Source organism: Channa argus, chromosome 2, assembly GCF_033026475.1.
Source record: "Channa argus isolate prfri chromosome 2, Channa argus male v1.0, whole genome shotgun sequence".
In the NCBI taxonomy this organism is placed as follows: Eukaryota; Metazoa; Chordata; class Actinopteri; order Anabantiformes; family Channidae; genus Channa; species Channa argus.
In genome coordinates this window covers 15,733,535-15,757,623 of record NC_090198.1, presented here as the reverse complement: position 1 = coordinate 15,757,623, position 24,089 = coordinate 15,733,535, and the positions used below count along the sequence as shown (strand labels likewise).

The 24,089-nt window shown below is 38.1% G+C and overlaps 2 protein-coding genes across 3 annotated transcripts in view; one reads left to right on the top strand and one right to left on the bottom strand.

The window, feature by feature from the left end:
• coro2ba (coronin, actin binding protein, 2Ba) overlaps positions 1–3,424 on the bottom strand; it is a 39,948-nt gene extending 36,524 nt beyond the window's left edge. The window contains exon 1 of one of the 2 annotated variants that reach the window (XM_067495829.1): positions 2,979–3,424. In XM_067495829.1, the coding sequence (XP_067351930.1) occupies positions 2,979–2,993 (15 nt within the window). In that variant the 5' untranslated portion in view covers positions 2,994–3,424. The remainder of the gene's footprint in view (positions 1–2,978) is intronic. The other variant, XM_067495827.1, reaches the window with a different exon arrangement.
• Positions 3,425–21,122: 17,698 nt separating this feature from the next.
• Positions 21,123–24,089, top strand: part of itga11a (integrin, alpha 11a) — a 36,627-nt gene continuing 33,660 nt past the window's right edge. Inside the window, exon 1 of the mRNA XM_067495824.1 lies at positions 21,123–21,280. Coding sequence (XP_067351925.1) covers positions 21,208–21,280 — 73 coding nt within the window. The 5' untranslated portion in view covers positions 21,123–21,207. The remainder of the gene's footprint in view (positions 21,281–24,089) is intronic.

Here is a 24,089-nt window from a genome sequence, read left to right as displayed (position 1 = left end):
CACAGTTGACGCAAATGATTAGTTGATTCTCCTATTAATCTACAGATAAACCCCTAGACTCAAAGAAATTATGGCCAGTAGACCAAAGTGTCAGTCTTAAAAGTGCTAAACAGCTTATGTTTGACAGCAAAGGCCACACATTTAAACATGCAGTGACCTATTTTCTGTGTCAACATTTTTTGAAGGACGTGAGAGTTAGTTTTTCTGTTTTTAAAATCTGTCTATGGTAAAAGAAGGAAACACATTTGATATTGACACGATTTCTTAGTGTCAATATACTTAGTAAACTCATAAATCTTTGACTAAGACTGACAACATCGGCCATCCGCATATGCTCACACACCTTTATAATCATCACCACTGTGACAATTAATTTAGCTACTAATGTTTATACATCAGTGTGGCTTCTTTCAAAAAATAACCAAATTAAGCAAATTATGTTAAGTACATGTGTTATAACTACCTACAGTATACGTTATTTATATCGCTTTTATGCAAAGTGCTTTATAATGTTATTTCTCATTCACACCGACGCCAGCTGCCATGCAAGGTGCTCATCTGATGCAAAGGGAGAAACTTGGGGTTCAGGCTCTTGCTTGCCCAGGAGGGACTGGGAATCGAACCACTGACCCTGTTGTCCATGGACAAGTGCCTTACCAACTGAGTTTTTAAATTTTGCAGATATTCATAGTTTTTTGGTTAATACCCTAAAGCTACTGTACATGTGGATTATTTCAGTATAACATATTCTTATATGCAAGTAACTACACAAGCTATAGTATGCATGATAAGTGCACCAATGAATCTCAATTTGGTGAAAAAGTAAAAAGAACTGAGTTGCATCTTTTTTTCTTTTCTTTCTTTTCTTTTTTGTTTGTTTATTTGATCTGTGTAACACTGTCATAGGTTACCAAACTTATACATTACATGAAATATAAAATATCTTCATTCTGATGATGTATCAACATTTTTATTCTACTGCAAAATATTTTAAAAAGCTGCTGATTACTAAATTGGCACATAGACACTTCAGAGCCCTATTTGACTGCCCTTCTATTGAGCCAGTAACTGAGTTTTAAATTAATTGCTGAGTCTGAGGACATAATATGTGGCATCACCTCCTATAGAGCCTTGTGTGTAATTTCGTGTTGCTGACGTGTTTGTGCTCATTAGCAAACACAACATAAACACTACATGCACATTATGGTCAAGCTTATGCTACTAATACTAATTAAACATTGCAGAAACATCAGTCTGTCAGTCTGTATCTGTGTATTGAGGGCTCTTTAGCCTTGTCAGCATAGAAGCTCTTGCCCTGTTTCCCTCCCAAGGTGACTCTCTGCTGTTGGCAGGCAGGCAGAGCAATGAAAATAGCTCCCTCGATTCTCTCTCTCCCTGCTTCTCCCACCCACCCATCATGATACTTCCGGGTAATGTGCTTTTGTATCTTTTACAGAGATGTCAAAGCACATTTTTTGCCTTTTTTCTTAACTCTTTCCTCCTCACTTCATAATCATAATTGCAGGTAGGAATCAATATGCAACAGAGACCAAAAAATTCTATGTATCTTCATTAAAAATTCTCTCCGATTCCTGTGGCCTTGTCTATCGTCAGATTTAGGCTTTGGCTCAGTGCCCGCGCATCACCACCTGACCTTTTCCTCTTTCAGTTCTCTTGGTGGAGAATGTCCACCTACACAGCAGCACACACCTCCCACACAATGTCTCTCACACAAAAGCAGAAAAAAATGCAGTTTGAGAGCAATCGTCTGTGAATGTGTATGATTTTGTGTTAGAGATTCCAGGCCTCAACTCTTTACTAACAGAACCTTTCGGTGGAACTTGCAGGTGTGTGTGCAAAAAGTCAGAGTAAATAGGCCATTGTCCTGTGTCTACAGTAGGTCATCTATTTTGGTCCAGTGTAATTCTTTACATGGAAGTAAGTGTGCTAATTTCCCCCCTCTCTCTCTTCCTGTTTCTGTCTGTCTGTCTCTGGGTTAATTGATTAGGAGGATTCAACTGGCTGCTGCAGTGTTAGCCTGGACTGTAACCACCAGTACACACTTAAAAGGTAAATGTAAACACTATTCCCAGCTCGGACAGGGACACACAAACACGTGTTGTTAAAATTGAGCAGACAGGGTAATGCTGTGTTACTTATTATTTATAATCAGAGGATTTACCATAATCTTAAAACACAACATAAACTTAAATCAAACATTAAGCAAAAAACAAAAACAAAACAAAACAAAATCTTAACCCTAAAATTATTTGGTTTGTGGGAACCTGTTTGTCATCCTTAGACCCCCTAATATGATTGTTTGAAATACACTGTTGCCCATAAAGTTGGAATAAAATATTTTTTATTTCCCCTCATGAAATTATTTTGCAAATGTGATTTATTCTTGATAGATAAAGTGTATATCTGCTCAAACCTTATTGATCAATCTCTTCCAAAATATCACAGAAAAAAGGAAACCACAATTAAACTTAGCAAAAAAAAAGGAATGTGTCTGAAATAAATTATTCCAACTTTATGGGCAACAGGGTAATTTTGTAGGTGCTTGTAGCCAAAGTAATATACCAATGAAGTAGGCCTACAATCCAAACCTGAGTAGATCACAAAGAAGCCATCATACCGTACTGAAGCACAGTGAGACTGCCGATAGCCTTATGTCTGCTGCTAGTCAGATTGTTGCCAGTCTGTAAAAACTATAGATAAAAGATAATCACAGATTTTGGCTTTGGTTCTATTATAGCCTTTCTATGTGGAACACAAGTAATAGAAGCCTGTTACACACATATCATCAGGCAGCAGCATCCTGATAATCTTGCTCTACCCAGTAACTCCAACACTACTCAAAAACTCATCTTCACTCCCCCACAGACAAAAACACACATGTTCACAATTTTATGTAACCAAAAACCCCAAATCATTGGCAACATCCTGAAAGTTGTCCCCATCTACAGCAGTCTTACCTTTGTGACAGTCATGCAGAATCAGTGAATGAGGAGCAGGTCAGTGTCCCCTTTGAGCAGAGAGCAACACCGCAGGAGTGGCAGAGTGATGAGGAGGAGAGGAGGACAGCTCTGCTGAATGTGCAGAGAGAGAGCGAGAGAGCGAGAGAGAGAGAGAGGAGGCTACAGACAGGTTAGTGTGTCTCGCTCACTAAGTATGAAGGGGGTGATCGCTGCTGTGCTGAAGTAATGGCTGGCAGTCGGCAGGCAGTTGGTTACTACAACAGGGAAAAGCTCCCTGGCTAGGATACACCCCTTCCACCTCCCTCACCAACTGCACACACGCACAGTGTGCAAAGACACACTGGTAACGCACACGAAGTCTGGCCGCCCTGCCCTCTCTCTCTCTCACTCTCTGTCTCTCCCAGTATGATTAGTGATGGACTAATACGGCTTATTGATGAGCAGCAGGCAGGGCTGCAGGAGGAGGCGGGAACAGCCTGGGACAGGAGAGGAGAGCACTGCAGAGCAGAGAGAAGGAGGGAGGGAGGGAGTTGGACGCTCTGTCGCAGTCTGCTACTTCAGGCATGGAGCCTGCTGCACGTCATCCGGTGTATGTGTGTGTGTATCAGTGAGTGTGAGTGACATAAGCACTGATGGGAGGGGGGCAATGAATTAAGGTATTTCTACATGTGAGACCTAAGAACATACACACACAAGAATACAAGTCATAGATATGAGGACACTGTTTTACAGTGTTTTTCGTGTTCCCCTTGTATACATGTATCCTTCTATTTAAGCACATATTTAGTGCAAGCAAAAATTGTTAATCCAATTTTAGTAGAATCAAATTAGGACATATTTTCTTAATACTTTACTAAACATTTTAAATCAAGGATTCATATGAGACTAGAAATCAAAACCAAGTATTCATTTTCAGTGAATACTGATCAGTCATAACAAAGTTATGGCATTTCCCTGGTTTTCTGCATAAATTCATCATGAAATATGATCTGATTTTCACCAAAGTCACAAATATCAACAAACATATTATGTCTAAGCTGAAACATAAACAGCCAGGATTCCTATTGTTATTGAAATCATCAATTAAACATACAAATCAATGAAGGAAAAAGTAATGACAGATTTCTTTCTGATGTCACTAAAAGTCAATTTGATGGGTTTTTTTTAGAACTTCCTTGACAGTCAAATGGTCAGTGGGCTAGCCCATCTGATCTCAGTAGTGTGATGTTTAAGAATCGTTGATTTGCATGTAGGTAGAAAGAGTTACAGTATATCAACCATGCACAAAACATTGAACAGACATGATATCTGTAGCAGGACATCACAGAGGAAGCCTGTGTTCTCTAAAAACAACATTGTAGCAAACCAGGAGTTTGTCTAAGTCTGCCTTGAAACTCACCACTGGGAAAATGTCTTGTAGACAGATGAAACTAAGGTAGAATTGTTTGGTTGAACTCAAAGCAGTCTCAAGAAGTCTACCAAGAGGAAGAAGTGTGATGCCATTGTGGAGAGGAAAATGACTGAAAATGAATTCACAAATTTATCACTAAATCCCCCTTTTACAGTGGCCAAGGCAGGTCATTAAAGTTTTTTGTCTTCCTGTGGTTTTATCACACCCAATCATCTTGTGATTTGGTGGTCACTTTGTTCCATAATCTCAATAGGAGTCTAGGAGTGTCATCTAATTGTTTAAAGCTCAGCATTTCCTCCCTTTTAACAACAGTATTTCCGGTGTCTGTACATGTTCCAATATGCATGGCTTCAAAATCTTTGTGAGAGAATATCTGGAATAAAATACTGTCACTAAAACAGCGATAAGGTAGAATTGCTAATAGCATGTTAAATGGTATTATAGCTTTATAAGAAACACACTAGTTTAGAATAGAAGTTTTACATTTCAGCCCATTAAATGAACCTTAGCAAAGTCGGTCATTCCAAAAGCCTGGATGAGAACGATTTAGTGTGAAAGTTACATGTTGTGCCACAATCCTGACTCACAGAAGTTTAATGCTTCGGAGTGGTGGAAGTACAAAATCTTTCCAATTTACCCCATGAAAAAGGTGTAACACAGACATCGTCCAGTGGGTGGAGGCGGCAAATCTTGGGGCCTTCAGACATGGAGGAGCCACTATGTCTCAACCACGTCCACATGCTCCTATTCAAAGAACATGACGGTAGAAGGACATTTTTCAAAATCTCTATTCAATGCTAATATGCTCTGCTATCAACAACATTCTTTTTTAATGATTAGAATAATAAACAACAGTGGTGATTGTCTGCTTTGCTGTTTACTTTGCATTCACAAGTTCTTTCTGATCCAGTGAATTATAACAAGTCTGTTTTGCATTAGGGATTTCATTCCTCTGTTTATTGCTCTGACCTTCTGACAGCTTTGTAACCTGGCAAATTCACAATTTTTTACACTTTGCTTCCCTCTTGTGGCCAAATTATACAATTACTTCTAATTAGTTTTCCTCAAGGTACCACTATTAAAGTATCACTAGTTGTAGATTTTAAAATGATTTTCTTGCAGATATTAATGTAAGATTGTATTTTATAGATTTTTGAAATAAAATCAAATTTTTATGTAGATTCTAATATACTGTAGATATATAAGAAAACTCATCATTATGAAATTATTTTTTTCTTAATTAAAGAATGGAAAACTACAGTTTTGAGGACAACCATGAAAACCAATTCAGTCAGAAAATAGGTACTAAATTTATATTTATGATATTTATATTTGAACATAAACAAAGATTAAAACCTTATAATATAAATAATAATAATAATAATTTGTATTAATGTTTTTAATTTTCAACATAGTCAGATACACTTTGCAGAAGTACAGTAATAAAAAAGAACATTAAACACATTTGGAAACACATTAACAGCAATAAGAAAGACAACATTCCAACAGCCTGTAAAAACTGTTCTAAAAGTGACTTAAGTAATGTGATGCTAATTTATTTAGCGTAACATTAAGCTAGGATTTTTGTGCACTGTAGTTTTAAGAATATGCTACAGTTTCTGTCCCAGCCCTCTTTACTTTGGGCTTTTTTCTCCTGCCATTATCCATCCATCCACCAGATGCCCCCAGACACCTGATATCCCCCAACCTCTCACACACCTGTTCCCTTTTGCCTCTTTGGTTCTCTCATTACTTATACCAGGCCATTTCTCCTGCTCAACGACAGATTAACAGTGTGTCTTCTGGGTTTTATTTAATTTCACCCCTCTACCTGTAAGACTGACTTTCATAAATTTTTTCACAGCATGGCTGCAGCTCAGTTGGTAGAGGCAGTCATCCACGGACCACAGGTTCAGTGGTTTGATCCTGGCTATATATGTTACATTGTCTCTGGGCAAGACACTGATCCCCCAACAGCCCTTTCCCCATCCCCAGCTGTGCAGTCACGGCCCAGTAGAAATTGGGGAGAGTTGTGTCAGGAGGGGCATCAGGCTTAAAACTGTGCCAAATCAACATGCAGACAATGATCTGTTGTGGTGACCCTGAACTCATGGAATAAGCCAAAAGGACAGAAAAAAAAAACTTGCAGGCATGTCTGCATTTACTGTGCTTCATAGACTGTGACAAAAATGCAATTTGTCCAAACCTTCACTTGCAACTGCAAGTATTACAGTCCCAATCTGTTCAGACCTTCTTTTGAATTGGCTTTGAAATATCACATCAATCATTTTTATGTTGTACAGACCATGTCAAGTGAAGACAAAACTAGGATTGTTAGGACAATTCAAAAAGTATTTATTTACTCCTCCTACATGTACATGCTACATGTACATGTGTAGTTTGTACATAAATGCATATAAAACATACCAGTATAGATTAATATATGGGCTTTCCCACTTGCCAAGTGTCTTAGCAGACTTGTAAAGCTGATTTGGCACGCTTGAATTGAATGCTTAAGAATATTTTCTTGATTCTTTATAATAGTAGCACTTCAAATATTAAATAGCAACAAGAAAGTGTGCAGTTACATTTTTGAAATCTTATCCTGCAGGTTCCAGTTAATCCTGTCAAAGGACTCATGTTCTCAGTGGAACCCCTCATGATTCATTCTCCCTCTAACAGTGTGAGACATCGTACTCTTACATATTATTGAATCTTTTCACTTAGCTAGTTACAAAAGACAAAATGGATGACTCTCACATAACCAACTACTGTGCCACTGACTCAAGCTGAATTTCTCTCACAAAACTGGAAATGATTTACAAACCGCTAACAAAATCAGTTAGCTCACCTAGGGGCTCCAATGTTTTGGCTGCTCGTCTGACTCACCATTGAGAAACCACATTTTAATGGACAGTCAGTGGGATGAATAAACTGGCAGACTAAAAAGCTGCTTGCATAAGCAACTGCAGAATAATAATAATTTTGCGCTTGAGGTGAAGATGACATACAGGGTCAAAGATTCTCACCCAGCATTTCAATAAGTGATCTCTGTCATCATCTAGAGGCTAATGCTTTGAATAATACTTAAATACTGCTTAATTTATCACTAAGAACATTTATCTACACTATTATTTTAACCTGGAGTCAGTGAATACCTCAGCTCTCTCAGTTCTTGGAGCTGCTTTTTTGGGTCCACTGGTAAACTAGTAACGGGCACTGCAACTCCTTCATGGCACACAACTCCCATAACAAGCCCTCACCTGTTTTTATTGACACTGAGCCCTGAAACTTTAATTAAAAATCAAACCAGAGCTGTCCTGGATTACAGATACTGGCACTGTGTTTCCTAAAACACACATACGCCCTTTACATTGCTCCAATGTTCTGTAGCAAGTCTGTAGCATCTTTGTTTTCTGCTTTTTATCTGGAGAGAGAGCAGTAGAAATAGAGGAGAAGGAAGACAATGACATAAAGTACATATAAAGATATGTGGTCAGATTTTAATTCGTTATGTGTCATGCACCAAAACCAACATTACCACCAGACTGGCAAAATCTTTATTTATGATAATAAGCAATTCGCCCCATTATCCCAGCTCTCTTTTCCTGACTGAGCCCTCCCCTATGGACCCTCTTACACTTACTCAAAGAAATTGTTGCTCTAGTGGAATTTTTAATGCACATGCACTCACATTTCAGCTTCCCAAGTGCACAGTACAGTGTTCCAGCCAGCCACAGTCTGCCTGCAAACCACTTCCTCTATTTGAAAGATAGTCAAGAAGAAGAAAAAGTAGAAGAAGAAGAAGAAGAAGAAGAATGGCTATGGTATGAGCATACCGTTGATTAAATGGAGGCAGGCAAGCAGGTGATGGAGGTTGACAGAAATAGGAAATACAAGAGCAACTAGGAGTGACAGGGATTAAGGTTTTGCCAATCATCTCCTGTGGTTTGAAGGAGGGGCCTCATGAGTGTGTGACTTTGTGAAGATGATGCAAAGCTCAGCCATGAGTACAGATGCACAGTTTATTCCGTCAACACACAAACATGTTGCTCCAGCGTCGCCTTCTCTAAATCATTTCCACTGGTTTCAGTTCATTCAAGTTTCCTCTCCAGCTAAGTTTACCTCCCTAAAGCATCTTTTTCTTTATTTTTTCACCTGTTCATCATTGGGGGAGCCCATTACAGAAGCCCTCTGGCTGGGAAAAGCTCCCATCTCTCCCAGACCTCATCAGACCCTCATTCCTCAGTTTCAGTGTCTGGATACTTCTGAACCTAATGCTGTTATAACATTTGAATTTTTTAAACCATTGCATAATCTCTCCTCCAGCTTTTTAACATGACCATGGTAACCTTGTTGTTCAGCTACAGTTTGATTTATTAATAAAACCATATTGGGGAAAGATAGCAATTGTATCAATTTAAAATGAACAAACTGAACAATAGTGTGAGAGAGTGAAGTAATATAATGTAAATAATTACAAACATGACATTGTACAGTATATATATGCTGATTATGTGGGGCAAATTATTGTTTCTATTTGGAAAAAAACACAAACTGAGAAACCAAACATACAAATAAATGCTTTCTTTCTCTCGGAAGTCAAAATATTGATTTGGGGTTGGTGGAAAACTGCTCTACATAATGAGCTAGTTATAAATAAATAAATGAAAACATGAAGAAAAAACATGTAAAACATACATTTAAAAACAAATTATTAATATCAGGAATTTTCACTTTCCTGAACGAACTAGGCACTGTACATATGTTCATAGCTTTGCTGTGCCATAAATGTGCTATTGTTGGTATGAATGTTTGACAGTTTATTTGTTAGTAATCACTCAGGATTAATGAATCAATGACTATATAAATCATCCTGTACTGTGGCAGGTTCAATGACGTGGATGTGGTTGTGGTCATCTTATCTCAAAAGCAGCAAAGACAGACAAGCTCCTGTAGCTCCTAGTTAAGCACTAAGTCTTCTATTAGTTCACCTCCTGTCATTGCTTACACAGCTCAGTGACCAGCCTGAATTTTCACCCCCAGACTTAGCACAAACAGGCAGTGGCTAATCATAAACACAGCAGAATGCTGGGAAACCTTCTGCAGTAGACTGGATCCTGCCCAGTGCACAGCCAAAAGTGAAAACAAAGGTGCTTAAATGCAGTTTTTCCACATTTAAGGTTTAAATGTAGGGTCAGTAACTTGAAAGCTCAGCTAAAAGTGTCCAAAGTAAATGCATTGTCTGCTAATGTCTGACAACATAACAACTGGGCTACTTCTGGGTGGCTCAGGAATCAAAGAATCTTTCTGTGATATTATGCTACAGTTTGGATTCATTCGTGTCTGCTCTTTGACTCCTTCTGGTTCCCTGCTTGTTGTTGTACTGTTTTTATGTGATAAACGTCTTGAATCCTAACTGCTAGGGATTAAATGCGTTCCAACTTTTCTCTTGATTGTGTTTGATTGAGCTGGTAATTGAACTTGGAATGCGTGTGAAGTCTGATTGGTGCCAGCCGCCTGTAACCAGTGGCATATTTCCACCACATGGAACGAGTGACACAGTGCTGTTTAATCCATGCATTTCCTTTGATTCCTACTGATATAAACACATTTACCTACATAAAAGACAACATGAACTGGACCTTGTACAAAAATGGCCCCTGACATTATACATATCACTAGATATTACACAATCAAAACATTGCTCCAAGTGGTGTAGTCTACTCCTCCGGTAACTTATTGTGTGCACTTTTGTTATACATTTATTCTGATTTGATATTTTGTGGCAAATATGGGTACACTCTTTCATAATTTGAGATTCCGTGACTTGATGTCTAAAATGACTATTTAGTTTATTGCCTAGGTTGACAAGTTAGAAATTAAATCCAGATGGTTTGGAAACTCTGTTGTTCAGTATCCATGAGGCCTTTTTTTAATAAAAGCCAAAATAAATGAGTGTTTTGTCGTTGTGACTAAAATGTCTATCTGCAATCTGTTTCGTCTTACAAAGCTATAGATGTCCCTCTCTGATGTTTCACCATGTAGCTGCTAATAGCTCATGTGCACACACATCTGTTTGGAAACAGCTGGTGTTAGAAACACGTATTTAAAGATGTGAGAGAGAATACAGCCACACTCATTTATTTAGAGGTTTTCATTTCTTTCCGGCTTAAAAACCAAAAACAATGATTTACTAGTGTTCCCACCCCGTTTCTATGATCAGACAAGAATTGAAGCTCATTAACTGCAAATGTTTTGACACTTAAAGGCATGTGACCAGCACTTTATGAAAATGAGGTCTTCAGCAACAGAATGAGCTTATAGCTCATAAACAGTGCAACCAAGCAGGGGGTTCCAGCTGTTACTTCAATCGGGGGCATGTTTACCTGTGTCTGGCAGAGAGTGGATGCTCAGCATGTAGAGGCCCTGTACACCTCTGGAACCAGCTCCTGGACTGCATCTTCTCACAGTAAATCACAAACCAGCAGGGATTGTTGAAGATGTTTAATAGCCGGAGTTGGTATTTCCAGCCAAACATCTCCTACCCAGACACCACCTGTTTGACAGAGTAAAAATGAGACACCGGCCAGCTATGCACTGATCAGCCACAACATTAAAATCAGCTGGTGGTTTTACTATTATATTATTTTTTCAAATAAAAAATTGGTTTCTTAATTGTGTACCCTTACTTTTGCACATTTACTTGCTTTACTTGAGTAAATCAGAATAAGAATATTTTTTATGCCAATACTTGTACTTTTACTTGACTTTGTGGGCTCCTACCACCTCTGTACACAGTGTACAACATTTAGCTGTGTATAGGGATGTGTAGTGGCCAGAGTGGACGGGCTCTGAGCAGTGTTGTGCCCTTTTTTAAAGTCTGTTGTAAAGTGTATAGGATATTCATTATACAGTGTTTTTAATGTAGTGTGTCTGATAGCTGATAAAGCTATGTTCAATCTTAGTATACTTCAGTAGAATATGAATGAAATATGAATTTAAAAAATATGAATTAAAAAAACAAAAACAAAAAACTTCCTTTCTGCTCTTTCTCACACGTGCATCTCGTGAAATGTAAACACTTTTCTGATAGGACTTTGCTTTGATGTTTTTTTTCTTGACTTGCTGCCTTGTATCTCACTTGTAAGTTGCTTTGGATAAAAGCGTCTGCTAAATGATTAAATGTAACTGTAAATGTTCAGTACAAGTACTGGTTTACAGAGATTTATAAAACTGATACAAGGACTACAGTATATGGTGCTTGTGTCCAACTCTGCAACTCTGTCCCATTGAATCTTAGACCTTTTAAAATGCAGCATAAGATGCACTTTAGATGTACCTTTGTTTAGCCTTTGCTAACCTTGCTTTGTGATGTATGCACTTGGAAGGTGCTGTACAAAATTAATTTACTAATTACAACTATTGGCAACAACTCATAACACAGCATTTATTAAGGTATAGCAAATGTGTTAGGTCTTAAACATTGGTCCTTTTTTGATATGAATCAGTAGTACAAAGCTTTGTAGTCAGTGTATAGTCAGGGAGGGTACACAGGCTGCAGTCATTTTGATTTAAATTTTTCTTCTTCTTCTTATTATTGTCTTTTCAGCTTATCCTGTGAGTTCAAGGTCGCCACAGCAGATCATTGTCCGCATGTTGATTTGGCACAGTTTTATGCTGGATACCCTTCCTGATGCAACCCTCCCAAATTCCTACCGGGCTTGGACCTGCACTGCAAAGCTGGGCATCGGAAGGGGGGTTCAGTGTCTTGCCCAGGAACACTTCGACATATAGCCGGGCCCGGGAATCAAACCACTGACTGTGGACGACTACCTTACCAACTGAGCTATAAGCTGCCCCCACACAGGCTGCATTCATTAAAAAACTAAAATCCAAATTTAGCACAGATATTTCTTTTATATTCTTTTTAAAATTAACTTTTTATTTCATCCAAGCCTCATTGGCATGTGGACTGCATTTCATTCAGTCAAGGCTTTGTGCATATGCAATGTTTTTATTGTTGAGACTGATTGTTGTAAATTTTGCTCTCTAGAACATGTGGTGTCCAGAGATGCTAGTAAAATTTCTAGCTTATTTCACATTTACTATAAGTGGACACAAACTTAATAGAATGACTAACGTCTAAAGTGTTGGCCACAGGGATGTTGCATTCAGTGGTGGTACTAAGTGACGGACAAACGTTTTTTATTTTTTAGATTTATTGCCAGTCAGGGGAGCTTGTAGCTTTCAGGCCACAAGCCTGTGCCCTTCACCTTTTGGGAGTTATTTACACATTTATAATTGTGTTTCAATACTTTTATCTGTACCGTCTCATCATACACACATAAGTCTTTGTAACCTATCATACACTGATACACTTATCATACAAACATTTTTTTTGAAGCAACTATATAAAGTAAAATTCCACGGAAACATGAATCCAAGTCCCGTTCTCTACAAGATCTTCCACTGTAACCTTATGGTATAAATGTTAAATGGTCTGCACTTATTCAGCACTTTTCTACCTATTGGCACTCAAAGCACTTTACACTACTTCTCATTCACAATCACAATCACACACACACACACTCACACACACCAATGGGGGAGCTGCTCAGCAGCTGGCCAACACTCACTGGGAGCAACAAAGTTGGGGTTCAGTGTCTTGCTCAGAGACACTTTGACATGTGACCGGAGGAGCCGGGGATCGAACCCACAACTGGGGGATTGATGGACGACCGCTCTCCTTCCTGTACCACAGTCGGACAATATTAAGCACAAACTAAATTAAATTAACAATTAAAGTCAGACTCCTGACAAATACAGGAGTTCTCATCGAAATTTGACTTGTAATGAACAAACGAACAACCAAAGCAAAATAAACAGTGGGTTTAAACTCTATTAGAAGAGTAGCTGCTAGGGTGTAAAACAACAGAAAATGGTATCACATGTAGACTTTCCCTTTGGAAACAGCACACCACAAGATGTGTTGCATTAAATGTTGACGTGTTGACATAAAGATGGCATTTAAAAAGTCTGTGAGAGGGACTCGACTTAGTGTTTGCGTGGTCAACCTGCAACAGATAATTGTATATAAGCTTCATGAAACCTAATAATTACAAGCAGAAAATTGTAGACAGTTTGGTTTTCCACTGAGATCCAGGAGGAGAAAAAAGCCCAGTACTATTTTTCCATCTGCCTGAAACAGGATTGTGTGTTCCCCCATGATGAAGACATGACGGAGGCAGAAGTTTGTGTTAGACCACAGGATGGTATGACCTAAGTCTCTGTACGACTTATTTGTCTGGATATGTTATTTGAAAGGAATGTGGGAATTGAATGCAATTCATTTTGATTTATTTATTTTTCGTGCATGAATCTCCTGCTGTGACACATCTACCAAAACATGGCCTATATAAGAGCCGACCATACTGTACACACTATGACTCTCTCATACTCAGAACTATATTGTAACTGTCCATAGGAAGCAGACTGGGAAAAAATTCTTGCTGACATATAGCACATTACTACGTCCATAGATGTTATTTCATATGAGCAGCAAGGCTTTGTGTTTAAGCTGGGTGTCGAGAGACATGGCTTTGCCCTGAATCTGGATGTGTGAGCTTAGTGGCATTCCATTGTCGTCCATCTTGTGGCGTGTGGCTTGATTTTCCACATTAGTTTATTTCCCACTATTGCTACTGGCACAATCGACCTGGACGACGCTCTGCCAGAGATCTGGAAAAGTTATAATGACTCACTCACCCTCAGACAGAAACATTTACTTCTCTGATTCTCTGTATGTGGCTCTTTTAATATGTTCATTTTTACTACACATGTATATTGAGATTTTCCATGGCCATTTAACTGCTTGTGATATTGTATCAGTTACCAAACAATTGATTTTCTCTGTGGGACATTTACAGTAAATCAGATTTGAACGGTGTGTTAAGGATGTTGTGCTGTATTACATTGATGATTTTTGTGGTGATTTTCCATGTAGAGCTGATTTACACCTGCATAGTGTAAATCAAGATCTTCTGTGAGAAATAATTTTACATCCACAGACAAACTATTAAGTAACTAATAACGTAGGACTGTGGATTCTTGCTTGGTGCTATTTGGGTTTTTAAAACTAATGCTTATGGTGGGGAAACTGCTTAGCTGTCAAATTACTGAATTCTATCAGCACTTGGTTTTTAAGTTATGTTAGATAGTTTAAGCAGAGTTAAAACTGCTCCCTTGTGGTGTCACACCTGTACCGATCAATACATAGTGTACATACTGCTATAGACAAAGTTTGAAGTGCAACAGAGTAAAGATAAATGGTAAATGGTCTGCACTTATATAGCGCTTTTCTACCTATTGGCACTCAAAGCGCTTATAGATAAAAAGGTATCTATACAGACTGTGTGAATTTGGTCTAAAGATCTAAAAGGTCTAAAGATCTGAATTTGGCTAAAGATCACCAAACACAGTATAGCTGTATTTTTGGTTTTAGCTTAAATATTATCTTATGTTGCACAACAAGAAAGGTCGTTGTGATGGTCTTGTGAACAAAAACAATTGCCTGCAACCAATTTTTAAAAGTGTCAACTCATCTGCTATCCAATTGGGACCTGACACAGTCTTTATAATTTCATTCTTACTCTATGCTCTCTTTGCAAAACAGTCCCAAGTTGGGCTCTCACCCATTTTTCTCCATTGATAAATCACATACATGCATGCACACATTCCTTCCCTAAAGTGATTATGGAGAAGGGCCCCTGACCTTTTACATAAATGCAAGTGGTCTGAAGTAACAGAAATATTTAGAAGATGCAAAAACACATTGGGTTGCAGGATTTGAAGTTTATTCTGTTTTGTTCAATGATAAACAAATTTGTGAATAAACAATTTCACAGTCACTTTAAAATACGCAGTTCATGCGTGAAATTATTGTTAAGTATAAATCACATCACATCTGTGACAAGCTTGTTGGACTTTTTTTTTATAAAGTCATGCAACTCTTATCAGTTGTGTACAATGTGGTAACTCATATTGCAGGTTTTAATCGTTTAGAACCTACAATCCTTGAACTCCCTCGCTTGCACGGTTTAGCTAGTTGGTCTCAGTGATGAGCTCACATTCAGTATCCGCCCAGTTTTACACTTTACACAATTGGGTAGAACAGATGACAGTACAAAACAGCTGGTCAGCAGCATAGTTTTTTTTGTCAGCTCTATACTTTTTTACCCTAAAATTAACAAAAGCTCAGCATACAGTATAACTTAATATTTCCGGTTTGCAGTAAACCAAAGATGCCCACAGTGACTTGCACATAATGATACATGGGATGTGTCATGTACTTTAGCTATGTGGGTAGACAGGATTTGAAGTTAAAGTCATGGATCCCAGGTTGAGTTTACATCCATGATTGAGTGTTTATTCTAAATGCCATCTTTAGAAAACAAAGACAGTTTTACTTAAGCTCAAACACAGACAAATAAATCCTTGCTACTCTATGTTTATTCACTCATCACAGTATGGACTTGTCTATAGGTAGAATACACATCATTTTCCCACAACTTATTTTTCAGTGATGTATAATAACAGAAACAAATGCTTCATCATATTCCCCCCCAAAAAAAACAAATAGTTCAAAAAGGACATTCTGGATGCTGTAGGATAACAAGAGCATAAAAAACCACTGACTTTTTCCTGCCTTGCATACTGTCTTTCAAGTTCTCCTCTAAATCTGCCTGCAATGCTCAGACTTCTTCAGCAATGGTTGACCATCACGGATTCCTGAAAGATAACACATTCAGGGAAACAAAAGACCTGGGTTTAGTTCTTTACCACGGTTAACTCAATCAGGATACATCTCTAATTGAAAGGAAGTTACTGGCATTTCCATTTTGTACAACCAAGTATTTTCCTCACAACACCTCAAATTGGAAAACAATTTTTTACTTTACCACATGTATCTGAGAACTACAGCTATCCCGCCTCTGTATGTGCCATCATGAACATTCAAGTGTTTGCTCAGTATTCAATCAATGCTTTAGATTAACACTCTGAAAGGTTCTTATTCCACATGATTATTGTTAGTCTTGATGACGTTATGTCTTTATTTGTTACTTCTGTGGATAATAGATGGAGTCTTGTTTGGTTCATGTTTTCTACAGCACATAGTTCTTGACAGAGAGCTTCCTGCAGACGAGCTTTCAACACTTTCCCCAAGTTAATGCTTTACGCAGCACTCACTGAAGCTGTTTTATAGTCCCTCCTGTGCTGTCCACACAGAGGATGATGGAGGGCCAGAATGGAGTTGCTGGAACACCAGCATATTACAAAAAGATCCATGGAGGGCTTTGAGTGTGTGCTCTATTGCTTTAGAAAAAAAAAAAAAAAAAAAAAAAACATTCATTGTTTTATCCTGCCCCTGCCTTACTTGGCTATGAATTGTGGAAAGTAACATCTCCACGGGCAATAAGCTTTAGCATGTGCAGTTGAATGTTTGAAAAACAGTTTCCAAGAAATATCCAGGGGCAGTGAAAGAGAACTAGTAATGGCTTCTGACACATGGATATAGAACTATGTGAAATGTCCTGTGTGCTGTAAGTAGACAGCAAAGGTTTCTCACAGTCAGATCTGAGATTTTGAATCTTATATCCCAAGTGATTCATCTTTTTGAGTTAAACGGTGAAAACTCCCCAGCATTTCTTTGCTGCTTTAGATCCCATCGTCTTCTGGGGAAGTCCAGCCTCTGGGACATACACTAGAGAGATATGAAAGAGAAGCACAGAAGAAAGAGATATGTTTTTTGTTCAAAAACCAAACTGAAGGGTCTTTGTGCTTGGTTGGCTTTAAAATTTAAGGTCTACTGTGTAGCATTATTAACAGCTTTAGGGTTAGGAGAAGTACTCCCTTTTCCCCTAAGGGGCATTTAATACTTCACTGCTTAAATGCTGACAAAACACAATTGAAGTTAAATATTTTATGGAAAACAATAGAGTTGGTGCTTTGTATAGTTTTGTATTTTTAATGCACTTTTGGCTTTTGAGTGAACTGGTCAAATGATGTATGGATTTGAAAGTAGCCCTTACCCATAACAACTGTACGTGTGATTGTGGTTGCTTATCTGTCAGCTTTTTCCTTGCTGCCTTGTGGTTACAAGCTTTAATGAAACATAGCTTGAACCTTCAGAAACCTGTGTCCTTAATCCCCCACCCTTCTGTTGTAATAATTAGAGAAATAGAAGTTACAGTGTGCAACACTTTTCACATATTTTTTTACAACCCCAATTCCAAAAAAGTTGGGACAATGTGTAAAACGTAAATAAAAACAGAATGCAATGATTTGCAAATCTCACCAACACATATTTTATTAACAATAGGACATAACCAATGTGATGGATGCAGTATGTGGTTTTGCATTGTCTTGCTGAAATATGCAAGGACTACCCTGAAAGAGACGTTGTCCGGATAGGAGCATATGTTGATCTAAAACCTCCATGTACTTGTTCAAGCTGCGAACGGCTCAGGCACTAATGGTGGAGCGTAAAGAGCAAAGTAAAGCTGTTTCTGAACAGGAAGAGCTTGGCAGAGCAGAGGACTGATTCAGAGTCTCAAGTTAACATTTAACACTGTGACTGCAAAGACGCCATTTAGAAGTTGCTCAAAAGCCCCAGAGACCCAAGGGGTGCAGAGGTCTTAACCTGACGGCAGTGGGGTAGATGCTGGTTCTCAACATGAGGCACACACTCCGCCTGAACTCTGATAGGGGTTTACAATTTGCTTCTTTATGTTTAGTCCCAGAGGACCTGTCCTGTGTCTGGTCAAACCTTCCGTTTACCCTGAGGAGAGAGCCACAGATTGTGCACAAACAGATAATCCTGGGTTGAATAATGTAATTGCTTGCAGTTGCAGTATGGTGTTGGAGAGGGGCCTTAAAAGGTTATGTATGTACAGCTCCTGTTCAGTATTGATTTCAAGTTGTGCTGCACAGTGGGACACTGTATAGTTTATGGGCGGGAGGAGGTGGAAAGAATAGGAATTATCACACTAGGTTTAGTTTGCATCAGCCCCCTCAAAACTCACATTTAGCCAAATATCAACATTGCAATTTTGATTAGCAACTAAGCATTCAGGAGAATTGCCCACCACCCCACTCACTTGTGAAACAACGAGGAAAAGCATCCAACTCATTGCACTGGCACACAGCCTTTATTCAGAGCAACAGAGCTTAATGCTAATTGTAGGTTTGTCTTTAATATATATCATTTGTTTTACAAGCTGACAGTGAGAGCTATGAGTTTATACCCACAATACTGGATAAAATTATTCTTGTTATGAAACTTTTCATGTTTACGGAGAACTTAAAGTTATAATGATGGCCAAACCCATATAACTTCTTGGTTCTCCCCCAGTTTTATTCCAATAGAGTTTGACTGGCAAGGAAAGCTCTTTTAAAACATTTCTTTGTTGTATTTGTCTTGTTAGTGAGCCTGTGGAAATCATTGTATGCTCATGGTGTAACCTGATATACCCTGTAGATTTGCTATTGCTTTACAACAGCATGAGCACAGCATAATATCAATGCCATGCATGTGTTTTTGTAGTTTAAGATGTAAGAGAGTTCATGTCCTAATGTCGAAAGCAGGTTTTGTATTATATCTAACAATGGACAGACACTTTTACTCACTGAATACAGTAACTCATTGCAAGAGCTGTGGCTGTTGTTTTTATCAACAGTCAAACAGGACTTAATTTCCTGAAGGAGGTCAATAGTCTACTGAGGAGAGGTGATCCAATGAGCATTTGAGCACCCTTAATCAAAGCAAGTCTTGAATCTTTTTATTTTTTGAAGTCTCTGTCATCCAAGTAATTTTAGCTCAAACACCAGCTTAATTTGTGATGCTCTGTGTTGAAAGTAAAAAGGAACTATTATCGCAAACCAGAGGAAGTGTCTTCACTTCACATGGGGTGATTGCTCAGTGTGGTATGTGTGGAAAGATCTATGAGGGACCTATTTTTTTTATATGATGAAAATATTAGTAAATATTTATTATTCTGCATCCAGCAGATACACAGTAAACATTTTCAAATTTTTCACTTTTGTTTTAGCTGTTTAGGTCTTCACCAGTCTTTGAAGCTAATACATGCCTCTTTAGTTGATAAATGCTGCCTTTGCTTTTCTAATGGAATAGGCATGCACTGACTGAAAATGATGCTTATGGGACAGCTGAATACGAAACACCACTTATCTTGTGTGCTATAAAATGGAAATGTTCAGTCTGTAACTTGGTGCTTCACCTTTTAAAGTTTATCCACAGCAAATATAAAAACAATTTTAGGAATTCATATAGCACCATAACTAATACAGTCCAAATACCTAACAAAACAGTAGAAAAAAAAAAAAGAATGAAGCTCAGTTGGTAAAGGCAGTCTTCCACGGACCCCAGTCCCGGCTATATGTCGAAGTGACTCTGGGCAAGACACTGAAGCCCCCCCAACAGCTGCACAGTGCCAGTCTAAGCCTGGTAGAAATTGGGAATGGTTGCATCAGGAAGGGCATCTGGCGTAAAAATCAACATGCAGACAACGATCCGCTATGGTGACCCTGAACTAACAGGATAAACCGAAAGGGCAAAAAAAGTGTCACCGTTTATTTATTTTGTTACTTAAGTTTTAAAATTAAAGGCAAGAAAAAACATCCCTATTTAGTGCAAGCCTAATGTTTAATGGATTTCCATTTTCGTAGGTAACTGTATAGACTATATCAATAATTAGCGATAACAATTAACGCAAAACAAGTACTTCTTTTTCCAGAACACTGGTTCATATATTGGGGTAATCCTAATATATCAAACATAGTCTAAAACCACTGCCTGCATTAAAAAGATAAGAAAAAAATGAGTTTCCAAACCAAAGCAAAAATGAGGCCTATGTAAAGAAAAGATGTGTGCTTATGTGATATATGCAATTAAACAGTGGTTAACTTGTGACTTGTCTTCCAGGTGACCACAAATGAATTTCAGGGGTGCTAATGTACACGAACTATGTCTTATTACGCAAGAGAGATCATATTTTATTCTCTAGTTAGGACTGGATGGCTCAATTGATGATTATGAGGTAACATGCAAACCCCACATTTGCATTCCACTGTTACACTGGTTAGTTTGTGGTTGCACCATGATGATAGCATTTTTGGTCCAGCTTGAGTCTTAAAGAACACATTTTAGGTTTGTTATGAGAAAAGCATAGGTTGTGATATACCATGGGCTATGTTTTTTGTTTTTTCCTATATTGACCTTCAAGTATTTTGAGAGATATTTTGAAATTAGGGAAATAAGTTACCACAATCTTTCCACCAAAATGGTCTAATTGAACATTAAGGTTTGAACATTAAGGCTTTAATTGACAGATTCGAATCTATTTTGGTCCATGTGTTTGTTAAAAATATTTTTTTAGTCAAACATGAAAAAAAGAGAGAAAGTAAAAAGTTCGATATATTCACTCACCTATTCTCATAAAACACAAACGTACTGTAAAAATGTAAGTAAATAAAAAGCCTTTTTCCCAAAGATGAGCCATCCGCAGAGTAATTAAGTCAAAGTGAGCTGAATTAGAGTTTTTCTGCCTGCTCTGTTAGAGTGGACCTCCTCCCCCTTCTTCCACAGTCTCCTCCTACTTCCAAGATATAGGCAGAGCTTTACACTTGGACTCAGAGTCAATCAGAGTGGGATCTTTAACAGTGCTTGCTACTGGGTCTTGTTGCCTCAGCTCACCACATACACATTCACAGAGGTCATCACTCACACATAAACACATGCACGCTTGCATTGGCAAACATATGGAGTACTACTGCTTCCTCCTGGTCTGGATCTGCAGCCAGCAGCTAGGTGAGTTGAACTTGTTCACGTTAGTGTTATTGTTAATGTGTGTGTATAATTTATGCGTCCTTAAAGTACATGCTTGCTTAATGCTGGGGTCCAAATCGGACATTTTTTTCTTAATGTGGCTTGGCAGCTTAATTATAGCACTCTGGTATGTTTTATTTTGACGTTTTCCTGCAGCAGATCAAGAAATGCATTTAGCCTGGTGTTCTTTTTAAAGCTTTGACATAAATAGCAAGAGTGCCACACTTTTAAGAATCCACATAAGCCAACTTTTTGTAGATTTTGTTCTTGTAATTTCCAACATAACTAAACTGTAAATGAGCTCACACATGCTGTACTTTAGGCAACAGTGATATCAATGTGTGACTGACATAACCTCATATCTTGACCCAGTCTAATGGTAAGACAGAAACACGGAGCTCAGTGGTTTTACTGAAGGATATGCGGTGTCTTTGGAAGCATGCATGTCCTTTTAAATGAAATGTAATGGTATCTTTTCACAGTCAAGGTTCCAGTGACTGGAGAGATGTTGGTGAGCCAGAGCTGTGGTCAATTACCAGTGAAATCACTATAGCAGTAACTCATTTAGACAGGAGGGAAGAAAGACAGCGAGATGGTGTTTGATTAAAAGGTAGCAAAAGTATATTAAATGTTTTACAGCCAGTGAGACATAAATTAATTATAAGCAACCCCTGCAATACTGTAGCGATTTCCACATGGTCAGGTTTTGAGCTTTGATATGCTGTGAACTGTAACCACACTCTGCGTTGTCAAGTATTTACATAAAATACTGTGCTTCCATTCGTGTACAGGGATATTATGTTAAGGTAGTTAAGGCATATTCACCCATTGTCTTGCTGCAGAAGCATGACGTTATGCAGAAGAAACCTTTAGATCTACAAGACTGGAATATTTCAAAAAATAAATTAATCAAACTTTGATCAAGTCAGTGAATATTACAGAAATAAGAGGAATGACAAGAGGAATGTTTTTTGTAAATATTTTGTTAGATTTTTGGAATTTGTTGGCACTGAGATTTGGATTAGTGTTATAGTGAGTAAGACACTGACCTTGTAGCTGCAGACTGTGGAGGGAGACTCGATGCTGTGGTGGGAAATTTGGAAAGAATTATTAACTCCTGGAACTACTATTTAACAATATGACACATTGTCCTCTCAAGAACAGTGCCCTCTACCGCTTCTATATTGATGTAGAAGTGCACAGAAGCTAAAAACAACAATACTGACATACTACTGACACACCTACACAAAATGAGTTATACCTGGAATCCAAGGATCCGGAATGAAACTACAATAAATAAACAAAAAAACAAATCCAGGAATTCATATGTATGCTGTATCATGACAATACCAGATTTTACGGTGACTTATAGTCCAGCTATTTGTTCACATCTTGAACCATCCTGGCCCCTTTCCTATTTAGAATTTGTATATTAATGTAATCTAACATCTTTCTTTGTTATCACTAGGATGGCTCCTAAACATATTGAGATTTAGTTTGACTCCCTGGAGCATCTTTTGTTGATTCAAATGGTTAATAAGTTCACAATTGGCTCTTTTGTATTGGGAACATCTGGTTTTCGATCCCATGCTTCCTATAGTATTTACATTGGCATGGGGTAATAGCGATAAAAGGTGCCAAAATGTTTGAAAGTATACCGTCTACCATCAAGTATCTTTCCAGAGAAAACCATTGTAATGGAAAACCACCAAAGGAACAGTGGAAATACAGTACATCTTGTTTTTTTGGTTTAAATTTTTTGTGGAGTCTGTTCTAATATTTGGTAAAACTCATGCTACTTGTCCTATAATACTAGTCAGATGGGGTCACAATGCAATTTCTACTGTTTGCACTTTAACTGATTATGACAAAAGAAAGAAGCTGTAAAGTGAAAAAAAAGAAAAACATTGTGATGTATCATATACTCATAATTCCTAAACCCCATTACAAACAATAATCTAATGTATCACTTTATAAAGGAACTCCATGTCTGATATGAGAAAGTTTCCAAGTCAGCAGTTTGCACAATGCAGTAACACAGCTGCTCTATGTCAGTGGCTCTGTGGTGGTGGAGCTCCTGCAGCTTGGTGTTAGGCCAAAGGCAGCAGCAGACTATTGTGGGTCGCATTGCCAACCGTCAGCCCAAAGTTTATTTATCTGGGCATGGAAGCTGGTACACAGGAAGGGAAACAATACTGTGACCTTGCGTTAGAAGCTGCTGATGATACTGGGAATATTAAATTGCCCACATTAATAGCTTGACATGAAAACTGGGTTGAAACATTATTGTTAGGCTTTCAACTTTTTTCTGTCTTAGCTTTCTATTTTTTTATTTTTTTTTATTTTTTATTTTTTTGCCTTAAATGTGATTGAATCAGCTACCGGGACATTTACGTGCTGCAGTTTAACGATAAAGCGCTCACTGCTTTCCATTTGTAAATTCATTCATGCTGCACTACACGGTCAGTTACTGATTTTTATTTATGTTTCATACACTTATCTGTTCCCAGCAATCTATTTCCAGTCACCCCTTTAATGTTTCCCAATAAACAGAAACTTTAGAAGGAGGTTTAGGGGCAGAATCAAAGAGCAGCTGAATACATGAACTATTCATGCAACAGGAAATAAGCAATGTGGAGAATGTGTCAATATTTATATCGAGAATCTGCATGGCAGAGAGGTCTGGTGAAGGACTTATTCACTCAGTGGCTGTCAATCCACCCATAAATGTCTTGTAGCGGTTTTGACACTGTGCACAGTCCCCCAAACCCTCTGCATCTGTAGGTTCATA